Source organism: Rhinoderma darwinii, chromosome 1 (assembly GCF_050947455.1).
Source record: "Rhinoderma darwinii isolate aRhiDar2 chromosome 1, aRhiDar2.hap1, whole genome shotgun sequence".
Lineage (NCBI taxonomy): Eukaryota > Metazoa > Chordata > Amphibia > Anura > Rhinodermatidae > Rhinoderma > Rhinoderma darwinii.
In genome coordinates, this window is record NC_134687.1 from 234,807,762 (window position 1) to 234,819,798 (window position 12,037).

Here is a 12,037-nt window from a genome sequence, read left to right on the forward strand (position 1 = left end):
GCATGCGCCGTTCCCACACAGACGGCGTACAGCATAGTGGATGGAACGGGCCCCATTCGCATTCACTATTGGGCTGTATGTGCCGTATTCCATGTCTGTATGTGTCGTAATCGACACATACAGAGATGGAAAAAAAAAATGCCAGCCCCCATAGACAAGAAAAAGTTAAAAAATAAAAAAAAGTAAAACACAAACACACAAATAAATAAAAGATTTTTTAATAAAACACTAAAAGCCAATTGATATATAAAAAAATTTTTTTTCGTGACACTCGTCCTTTAATACCGTAGCGACATCCACCGTACATGTACCCAATGTGCAGGGAACTACAGCTCCGCCCCATTCCCTTAAATGCCACATTCAGGCACAGATTTGTTGTGGTATTTCGACACGGATTCCGCTCTGAAAATTCTCTAAAAAGAACACTAAAACACACACCAATGCAGATTTTCAGGGCCTGCTGCGGGTTTTTCTAACACATGCTGTGTATTTGAAAAACCCCAGCAGGCCCTTAATTCTGTGCATTTTTTTCCCCCAGCTACATGTTGATGTGAGGGGGATGTTTAAAAAAAACCAAAAAAAAACGCATTGGCATGTGGTTTAGTGTTCTTTTTATAGTGTCGAAATACCACAACAAATCTATGCCTGAATTATGTTGCAGAATTGCCGCACGTTTTCACAGTGTGGAGGTGAAAACTTTGGTGCCCGAAGTCTGACCCCCTCCCCCCCCAATAATCATAATGTCTTGGCATATCCTAGCAATATGGTATCGTCAGACGAGAATACCCCTTTTAAATGTCAGACTGACTGACTATTTGATATGTATGCTTTTTAAAGCAATATAAGGTATTATAAAGGGCTTTAAATTATAAATGCTGTTTTTTAAGTAGGTTGTTTTTGTCCCCCATTTATGAACTTCCTTTTTTTTTTTTTTGATAATGCTTTGATGTTTATACGCTTGGAGAGTTTAACTTAACATTTGCCCAAATTTGCTTGTAACTTGACAATTTTCAGGTGTCTATGATTAGAGACATAAGAGAGCGAGAGATAAGGATCTACACAGATGCTGGCAGGATCTGCAGGCCATTGCTGATAGTGGAAAAGCAGAAGTTATTGCTAAAAAGAAGACATATTGACCAGCTAAAAGAGAGGGAATACAATAATTACAGGTCAGAGCGTTTGTTTCTATTTGGAGAGAAATAATTATCTTTGGTAAAATGGCTCTTTTGTCTACAAATCATTGTGTGCATTGTTTCAAAAAGATATACAGTTAAAGAGGTTTTCCCATCAGGGACATTTATGATATAGCCACAGGATATGCCATAAATGTCAGATGCAGGTCCCACCTCTGGGACCCGCACCGATTTCTAGAACCAGGGCCCCAAAACCCCGTTCTACCTTTCTGTGTTCCCGCTGACACCTGTGATTTCCAACCATGTAAGAAGAAAACAGCGTAGCTCGCTGCGCTATGCTGTTTCCGTAAGTATCATGGAAGTGAATGGAAAGTTACGGATGCAGCGTAGCATGCAAGCTACGCTGTTTCCATAACTGCCATTCACTTCTATGGGAGTTACGGAAACCATGTAGCTCAGCGAGCTACGCTGTTTTCTTCTTAAATGGTTCTAAATCATAGGTGTCAGCGGGAACACAGAAAGGTAGAACGGGGTTTAGGGGCCCTGGTTCTAGAGATCGGTGCGGGTCCCAGAGGTGGGACCTGCATCTGACATTTATGGCATATCCTGTGGCTATATCATAAATGTCCCTGATGGGAAAACCTCTTTAATTTAAAATCTATTTTGAACAACTGTGCTTTAACACTTATTTTACTCTTCTTGTGTAGTTGGCAGGACCTTGTAGCAAGTGGTGTTGTGGAATATATTGATACCCTTGAAGAGGAGACTGTTATGCTTGCGATGACACCAGATGACTTGCAAGAAAAGGGTGTGGCATATTGTTCAACCTATACCCACTGTGAAATTCACCCTTCTATGATCCTAGGAGTCTGTGCATCAATTATACCATTCCCTGATCATAACCAGGTATTTTAATGTTTAAAATCCTCTATTAGTGTTTACAGCAAGATTCAGACAGTACTATGACCCATTCACCCCATAAACAAGCCTTCTATATTCATATCCGTGTAGGTACATAGAAATAAGCTATTGTCACTTTTGATGTACACAATGCTGTTTAACAGGATTTGTAGAGGACATCAGTCTCTTGTTAATATCATTCGGGGACACCGCACCATGAGTCACTAGTTAGGAGAAGTCTTGGCTCTGCACAGGCAGGCCATACCCTATCCACAGACACTGGTTAACTCTGTTTTAGCCTAGTGTCCGTAAGAGGCAGACATGATTCTCAGGCCTGTTGCTATTTTGTTATTTTAGTTTTGCCTTTCCTTCTAACCTGCAGGTGCTGTGAAACCATGTAGTTCTCTGCACTGATTTTCTCTCTCCGCTGGTCCCAAGTGACATTAAAGGCCTTTTTACATGGGCCAATTATCGGGCAAACGAGAGTTCGCAGAACTCATGTTCCCAATCATTGCCCTGTATAAACAGCTGGCAAGCGTTTTTATGCTATGACCTTTCCGAGTCTATTACCCGGTTCAGGATCGGGCTATTTTGAGACTTCAGGACTAGACGCCGTTTAGCCATTTTTAGCACGCACTTTTTTATTTATTGGGGTAGAGACGTGATTTTTGCGATTGTTTTTTCTGTAGACAATGCAGGTGTTCGTTTTTTTTTTTTTTTTTTTATAATTTTTAAACACATCCTTTTTGCTATTTTAGAATTTTTATTCTTAAAGTTTGAAAATAATAGTAAAAAAATAAGCTTTTTTACATTTCAGCAAAATTTTTTTGGTAACCTAGTTTTACCCTAAAATAGACCTTTTATTTGTGATAGTCATTGTCTACCGTAAATTTTAATATATTATGTCTATATTAGGGTAATTGGGTCTGGGCTAGCGTTACGACATTGATTGGTAGGGGGGGGGGAATGTTTTGTTTTTTTGGGGTGGGTATTTTATCTGTATTTATTATTAAATTATTTTTTTTGCACTTTACTTTACTTTTTCTTTTTTTATTATGTTGTATCCCTCAAAGGTCAAAAAAGACCTTTGGGGAACTTTTATATATATTTTTTTCTTTCTTTTACACCATCTTTTTCCACTGTAACTGGGGCTGCACAGCAGCCCCAGTTATAGGGGAAATCAGCCCTCTCATAGTGACGATTGTAAGTCCCAGCAGCAGTCTGTCACTAACTGCACCTGGCGATCATGTGACCAGTCACATGAACACCGGCATGAATAGAGACCGCAGCACGCCCGCTGCCTCTATTCCTATACACAGCGATCATTAAGCGCTGTGTAAAAGAAATCTGAAAAGACAGAAGCAGCGAAAGCTGCTTCTATCTCCTCCTCAGTGTCCCCCGCAGTCACTGACAGCCGGAGACCCGACATTCGCTCGGGCAGCACATTAAAACGCGCGCCGTAAAAAGTCTATGGCGCAGGTTTTAAGGACCCTGTCCGCTGGCCGTAAAAACAGAGCCAGCGGTCGGGAACCAGTTAAATGATTTGTTCTGCTATATTGGCTGCCAGGTGGTCATGGCTGCATACTATGCCTTTGGACGATGTAATAAAAAGTTCATATGCGGACAGCCTGCCCCCCATGAATGGGCGAAGTCAGGCCTTGGGGGATATTTCGAGATTCTCCTCCCAGACCATAGTTGGATCATTGGACCAAATGCCGTCGTGAATAGCGGCCCAGATCCGTGCACCTCCAACCTCTCCCTTGTATAACACGCAGTTTGTGTTTCGTTATAGGTCACACAAGAGGCTCACAAGTGCCAGGGACAAGTCCCGCACCTTATTAGGTTCTTTCCAAACCGATCGCAGAGATCATTCTCTTCACAGATGTCAGTCGAGAGACTTAGCTGCCCGAGCGACTCCAGACGTCCATCTTTCAAGCCTAAACCTGCTTGGCACCAGAGTCCCAGGCCTCAAAAGCTCTCCTCTTCCAAACTATCTTTAACCTGAAGATGTCTCCCCATTTGTCAGCTGTCTGAGTGAGGGACTACTTCTTTCCTTTCAGGATATATGGCTGTCGTGTGGATGATGCCTGAGTGGTGGTGTCAACCAGAATTCGACAGAACAAGATAGAATTCTCGACCCTTCCCTCAGTGTTGTGTTTTGGTTTGGGTTTTTTCTGACTATTTTTATTGTCCCTTTTCTACTTTTGGAAGGGTTTCAAGGGTTCTACTGGAATTTCTTCAGTCCCTAAAAAAAAAAAAAAAAAGCACAATTAATCAGACACATCCTGGATCTAAAGAAGTTAAAGTGCTTTGTTCGCATATGGAGGATTCGCATGGAATCCACTGCGGATGAAATTCCTCTATCGACAATCGTAAATACCTCTGTATCCCTGTCGCTTGCAATGGCTCCAAGGGTATTTACCATAGTACGGTCGACCCTTATGGCCCTCTTAAGCACCAGGGAAGTCATGGTCATCTCTTACTTGTAAAACCTTTTGGTGAACGTCCCCTTCAGGGAGTACAACCTTTCCAATCTCAACGTCACCCTGGACACATTGAAGAGATTTGGGTGGATCATTAACAGGGAGAAGTCCTCCTTGGTCCCAGCTTAGCGCATGGAGTTTCTGGGAATGCTCTTTAACACCGGGACATCTAAAGTCCATCTCCCGACAGACAAGATCAAGGTCATACGGTACAGGGTGGCTCTCCTTCGTCGGAATACTCCCTCTTCCATCCACTTGGCTTGTGCATGTTGGACAGGATGGTATTGATCTTCGAGGCAGGATGGTGTTGATCTTCGAGGCAGTTCTAGATGCGCGATACCACATAAGGGTCCTTCCTCTTGTCTTGGGACATGTTCAAGGACACCCTGAACAAGTTGATTCTCCTGCCCTCTCAGATTCGTCAAGAGTTGCTCTGGTGGGAGATGTTGCCGTGCATCCGGCAGGGATGGTCTTTCCTTCCATTCCAGTGTCGTCATCTTGACGGATTCTAGCCTATACTGTGGGAGCAGATTTTGAACTGCACACAGTCCAGCGGAGAAGACCTTTACAAATCAACTTTCTGGAATTGAGTTCAATATTCCTGGCCCTCTCCCATTGGACTCTTCTACAAGGTCGCCTGGTCAGAGTCCAGTCCGATAACTCCACTGCAGTCACCTATCGGAAGAATCAATCTGGCACCAGCATCTGGGCGGAACTTAGGGAATCCTCTCGGATCCTCCTCTGGGCAGAGAGTCATGCGCCAGCTCTGTCCCTTGGGAGTGGACAATTGGGCTGCAGACTTTCTCAGTTGGGAAAGACTTGTTCTGGGGGAAATGGTCTTTTCAACCAGACCTCTTCCTTCAGATTTATTAGTAGGGCGCCCCAGATGTAAATCTTGTCACGTTTTATCTCCACTAAAATGTTCCAGCCTACGTGGCCAGGGCGTGGGAACCCAGGACAATTGTAGTTGACGCCCTGTTCACCCCTTAGGGGGGTTTCACTCCTCCATATCTCTTCCTTCCCATTCCATCTCTACCCAGTGTCCTCAAGAGGACCAAAATGGAGAATGTTCCTGCGATCCGTGTTAGTTCCACACTGGCCTTACCGGGCTTGGTATGCCGGCCTGGCCAACCTGCTTGTGGACGCACTTTGACGTCTCCCACTACGACCTGACCTCCCTTCCCAAGGTCCGCTATTTCACCCCACTTGACCTCAGATGCGTCTAGCTGCATGGCTGTTGAAGCCATGGTTTTTAGAGCCCGTGGTCTCTAAACCAGCAATTCAAACTATGCTGAAGGCCAGGAAACCTTAGTCAGCCAAAGTGTACCACCATACGTGGAAAGCTAATTTCCGATGGTGCGAACGCAGTTTCCAATGCATGCCATGTCCTACACCTAGAACTCTGTCCTTGCTGCAATCAGGTCTTGAGCAGGGACTTACTTTATCTGCCCTTACATGTCTGGTCTCTGCTCTCTCTACCATAAAGCGAAAAGCCAAGGTTCGCTCAAAAAGACTTTTGTTGCATTGTGTAGCTCATGCTGTCCCCCCCCTGCTTACTTCAGACATCTCTGTGCACCTTGGGATCTTAGTTTGGTCTTGGGAGGGCGGGGGAGGGGGCTCTTAAGTTAGCTCCCTTGAGAGCAATTTTGCTGTGTCTGGACCTGCATGGCAACAGAGTTTTTTCCTTTTTTATTTTTTATTTTTTTTAATTTTTTTTTCTCCCTCCTCTTTGGTGGCTGTTCTGTTTATCAGAGTATTTCAGTAGCCTATCAGTCCAAGGATAAAGTTCTTCGCTTTTGGGTCACTGCTTATCCCACGAGGGCTGTTGGTGCCTTCTGGGCGGTAAGGCACCAGACTTCAGTCGCTAAGGGTTTGCACAGCTGCTACCTGGGCATCGGCGCACGCTTTTTAGCAATGTTCATCTAGATCTACTCTTTGATTCATCCGATGCTAGTCTGGGTCAAAGGTGCTGCAGTCTTCTTCCCACCCGCTGGGACTTCTTTCGTACGTCTCAAAGTGACTCCTACAGGAAAAATATACCCTGCCCACAGACACTGAGCTATTCAGTCTTAGGAGGCAGACACTTTTTTTCTTTTAAAAAAAATGAATAAAATAAAAATGTTAAATTTCATGAAAAACTAGGGTCACAGGGTATCCGTGTTTCCATTTTGGTGGGCGCACCGTGTTGTATTCTCATGCACGGTTGTCCAAATTGCCTATCAAGACAAGTGCCACAAGATCACAAGCTCTTCTGTCACCCACCAGCCTAAGGAAAACCTCTCCCACCATTGTCCCCTTAGTAAAGGCAGTAACACTTAGGGGGTGCTCCTGCTGGTCAATACATCTGGGAGATGGAGAGTTGGGTGAGTGTTACTAAACCCCCCTCCCCAAACTGGGACACCGCTTGTGCACTGTAGCGGTCTGCTGGACCAGCCTATTCCCTGTTTTGTTTTGTATTTCCCCCTGGTCTGTCTTAGCTCTCTGAACACTTTAGTTAGCTCTATTTTTATCGTATGGCCTGCACCATTACGTCGGCGGTGCCATTTGGCGCTTTACTGCACGGGCCGAGGTGGGACCTTTTACTGTAGTACGCACCAATAGCGCTCTAGCACCCCCCCCCCCTCCTATTCCCATGGGAAATCCTGTCTCTCCTGATTGTCCGGTCTCCACACGACTGTCAGCGGCCAATCGTGGTGCTAGGTGGGCGGGGCTTCAGCGTTCCCCTCTGCTATCTTTCATTTGGACGGACGCTGCTGGCGACACAGGACCTCCTGAACAGAGCTGCTGCTTATTGCCTCAGGAGGACTTCTGACATCTTGAAAGCGAGTAGGATCAGCCTTTGATATTCCCCTACAGGTTCCTTAGCCTACAGGCGCTGACTCAGTTTCCTAAAGGAGCATATCTTACGGTGCTAGTTTTCAGTTTAAACTTCTCTAGCAGCGCTAAGTTAAGCAGCCATCATTCCCTAAATAGGAGTACTTCTTGCTACGCAGTTTGAGTGATGATCTTCCTTTTCACTACTTTAGTGGGAAGTTAAGTAACACTCTACTGCCATGTCTGACCCTAAAGGGAAACCTTCACGCCAGACTACCTTTGCGATTTATTATGCCTCCTCAAAGTGCAATACTAAATTTCCTTGTAGTCATTCTACTTCCTTATGTGGTGCATGCTGACCTAGTCAAATGCCTGTGGCCTCTGCACTCCTGCCACTCCCCGGTGATGCTCACTCCTGGTGTGATGGGTGTGTATCCAGAATAGGCTAACTCCCTTTTCCGGATGGTTGATAACCTGGCAAACATTACTCAGTCCATCTTAGGTGGCATGTCTGCCTGTCCGCCGGACTCTTTTTGTCCTCATATGGACTTCCCCTCGTGGTTGACCTCGCAGAGAACTAGAGCTTCTCGCCATCATTTTCACCATCCTCTTCTGTTTCACCTCCCTCATGTGGATCAGGTGTTTCTGGCCCTGAAGTCTGGTCTGGTGCTCAGGTCTTCTCTTAGAAAGGTTTTTGTTTTTTTTTCTAACGCTGAATTATCTGATTGGAATTCAGTTGGTAAGGGTTCTACATCTCTTCCCACCTCAGTGGATATCTGTGACACATCAGGTCACTGATTCTGCACCTTTCACTGACTCAGTTTCTTTCCTTCAGCCCCAACCTTCTCGGGCTGTTTTTCCACCTAACTCGGAACTAGAGGATTGTCTTTAGGAATGGAAGCACCCGGATGAGAAGTTTTCCCGCTCTAGCCATCTGGATGTGTTCTACTGCTTCAAGAGGGCAATTCTTCCACATGGATGCGGACTCTGGCGATAGATCCTGCGGTCTCTCGCCTAGCCAAGGCTATTACCTTGCCGATGGCTGGTTCCACTTTCTTCAAGAGTCCCTTGATCGCTGCGTGGACTCCTTTTGCTAAAACTACCTTTTGAGTAATCGGGCTATGCCATTCGCCCAATTTTTTTATGTTTCCATATGTCTGGGTTAGCAGACCGTCACTGAATGGGCTCATAAACTCAGTTTTATGGCCTGCTCGAGTCCTCAAAAGGAATTAGTCAATCTATCTCACCTGGTCTCGAATGCATCCAAGTATATATGCGAAGCTGCTCTTGATGCGACCCACCTGGTGGCGAAAGCTTCCGCTTCATCTCTCGCTATTCGCAAAACTACCTGGCTCAAGATGTCGTCTGATTCAGCCTCAAAGCACTTCTTGACTGTTCTACCCTTTTCAGGGTCTCGTCTCTTTGGGCCAAGGTTAGACGAGGTTATCTTGGAAGCCACAGGTGGTAAAAGCACCCATCTCCCTCAGAATAGACCTAAGCGCACTACCCCAGCCAAAAAGGCAGGTCTCTGTTTTCGTTCCTTTCGTGACTTTTCTAACAACACTGCTTCCAGGTTGCAGACTCACCAGGATCAGAAGGCCAAACCTTCCTTCAAGACCCGACCCTACTGGCGTCCCCGACCTCCACCTGCAAAGGTTAGAACTGGCAAGGCCACTTCCACATGAAAGTGCGGCCCCACTGGACTTGCCTCGGTTTGGTAGCAGGCTTCTGCACTTCAAGGACGTCTGGATCTCTCACATTTCAGACACCTGGGTTCAGGAGGTGGTATCTTCAGAATACAAAACTGAACTTGCCAGCCTCCCTCCAGAGTGCTTCTTTCTGTCTGTAGTTCTACAGTCCCCATCCAGGGTGGAACCCTTTTTCGAGCAATCAACTCTTCTTCAGGGTCACCCCGTACATGGATTACGTCCTAATCAAATTTCCCTCCAAGGGAGGGAAACTAGATGGCCCTCCAGATCACTCTGGACACTGTGTCGGTTTGGTTGGATCATTAACCGGTCCAAGTCTTGCCTATCTTCAAAGCAAATAGTTTTTTGTTTTTTTTGGGGGTCGCCTTCAACACTCACTCGGCTAAGGTCCATTCCTCCGGAACGTCATCTTATTCTTCGGCATGGGATTCGTTCCCTACAGCTGGTTGTGCCAACCTCACTTTGCCTCTGCGTATGGGTGCTTGGAACCATCGTGACCTCTATTGAGACTATTCCATTTGCGCAGTACTACTCGTGTCCTCTGCAGCGGGCGGTCTTCTCCTGGTGGCACAAATCCTTTCAATCACTGGATCTGAAATTCCTCCTTCTCTTATCGGTCCGTTGCTCGATTCGGTGGTGGATCACTTATCTGGCTGTTCCCCAGGGTCACTCCTTCCTCCCGCTGAATTGGCCGATTCTCTCTACGGATGCCAGCCTCCAGGGAAGGAGGGCACCTTTCGGTACCGCACTGCTTAGCGGCTGTGGTCTCCACAGGAATCTTATCTTCCCATCAACATTCTGGAGTTGAGAGCCATCTATCTGTGTCTCCATCACTGGAGTCAGTAGAGGGTTCAGATGGACAATGCCAGATGGACAAGGTCGTGGCTTATCTGAATCACCAGGGCGGCATTCGCAGCACCGCAGTGATGGCCGAGGTTTCCAGGGTCCTTGTCTGGGCGGAAGCTCATGTTCTGCCTCTCACAGCGGTTCCCGGGGTCGACAACTGGGTTGCGTACTTCCCCAGTCGTCAAACGGTGGATACTGGGTAGTGGTCTCTTCACCAAGATGTCTTCGACAAGATTTTCTCAGGTGGGGTCATCTGGACATGGCCTCCAGGCTCAATCGCCAGGTTCCCTGCTTCATCTCCCAAGCTCGGGATCCAGAGGCCTGCGCCGTGGATGCTCTCAAGGCGTCATGGTCTTTCTTCAGTCTCCTCTACGTCTTCCGTCCCATGCCTCTCCTGCCGCGGCTCTCCCAACGGCTCAAAGAGGGGATTCCTGCCATTCTGGTGGTCCCAGATTGGCCGCGCTGCTGTTGGTATGCGGGCCTTGTGTCCCTGTTGGCACGACGTTCGTGGCCCTTGCTTACTACCCGACGTTTTCTCTCAGGAACCTTTAACCCGTTAGTGACCGGCCCATCGTGTTTTTACGTCGGTCACTAACGGGCCTTATTCCGATGCCATAGACTTTTTAGGTCGCGGCATCGGAATAAGTAAACAGAGCAGCGAGCTGTCAAATCTCCCTGCTCTCAGCTGCCAGAGGCAGCTGAGGGCTGGGAGCGTCCCTGCTCTGCCGGGTGAGATCGATATTGGTATCGATCTCACCCGTTTAACCCCTCAGATGCGGTGCACAATAGCGAGCACCGTATCTGAGCGGTTTTGGAGAGAGGGAGGGAGCTCCCTCTCTCTCCCACCGACACCCGGCGATACTATCGCCGAGTGTCTGTCTCCAATGGCAGCCGGGGGCCTAATAAAGGCCCCCAGGTCTGCCTTGAGCGAATACCTGCTAGATCATGCCGGAGGCATGACCTAGCAGATGTCTGTCCGTGTTAAACGGACAGGCATAATACACTGCAATACAGGAGTATTGCAGTGTATTATAAATGCGATCACAGAATCGCATATTATAGTCCCCTAGTGGGACTAGTAAAAAAGTGAAAAAAAAGTTTAATAAAGTTAATTTGAAAAAAAATGAAAAACCCAGCTTTTCCCCTTACAAAATGCTTTACTATTAAAAAAACAAAATAAAGTTAAAAAGTTACACATATTTGGTATCGCCGCGTCCGTAACGACCCTGACTATAAATCTATTACATTATTTAACCCGCACGGTGAACGCCGTAAAAAATGTAATAAAAAACTATGGAAAAATTGCTGTTTTCTGTGAATACTGACTTTAAAAAAATGTGATAAAAAGTGATCAAAAAGTCGCATCTACTCCAAAATGGTACCAATAAAAACTACAAGTCTTCCCGCAAAAAAAAAGCCCTCATACAACCGCATCGGCGAAAAAATAAAACCGTTACGGCTCTTCAAATATGGAGACACCAAAACAAATAATTTTGAAAAAAAAGCATTTTTACTGTGTAAAAGTAGTAAAACATACAAAAACGATACAAATTTGGTATCGTTGCAATCGTAACAACCCGCTGAATAAAGTTATTGTGTTATTTATATCACACGGTAAACGGCGTAGATTTAAGACGCGAAAAGAGTTGCGAAATTTCAGTTTTTTTTCTATTTCCCCCCATATAAAAGTTAATAAAAGTTAATCAATAAATAATATGTCTCCCAAAATGGTGCTATTAAAAAATACAACTTGTCCCGCAAAAAACAAGACCTTATACAGCTATGTCGACGCAAAAATAAAAAGGTTATAGCTCTTGGAATGCGACGATGGAAAATTCGTAAAAAATGGCTTGGTCATTAAAGGGAATGTGTTGCCAGCAAAACATTTTTTTTATTTTTTTTAATTAAACATTTAGTGTGTAGGTGTTTAAACATTTGTTCAAATTTTTTTTATTTTTTTCACGAGTCAGGAAATATTATAAATTAGATTCTAATTTATAATATTTCCCATTGCTGGTCACTAGATGGAGCTATTCCCAAAATTGCGACATTGCATGTGGTAAAGCAACCACATTGCTTTTTGCTGCAAAATTTGGAAAAAAGCACTCGCTCTGAGAATCCCCCCCTCCTTTATCCTGGCTAGTGCCGGGAT

At 45.6% G+C, this 12,037-nt stretch overlaps 1 protein-coding gene across 1 annotated transcript in view; it reads left to right on the forward strand.

Moving 5' to 3' along the window:
- Positions 1-12,037, forward strand: part of POLR2B (RNA polymerase II subunit B) — a 44,462-nt gene that overhangs the window by 16,883 nt on the left and 15,542 nt on the right. The window contains exons 14-15 of the mRNA XM_075862684.1: positions 1,015-1,169; positions 1,841-2,039. Coding sequence (XP_075718799.1) covers positions 1,015-1,169; positions 1,841-2,039 — 354 coding nt within the window. The remainder of the gene's footprint in view (positions 1-1,014; positions 1,170-1,840; positions 2,040-12,037) is intronic.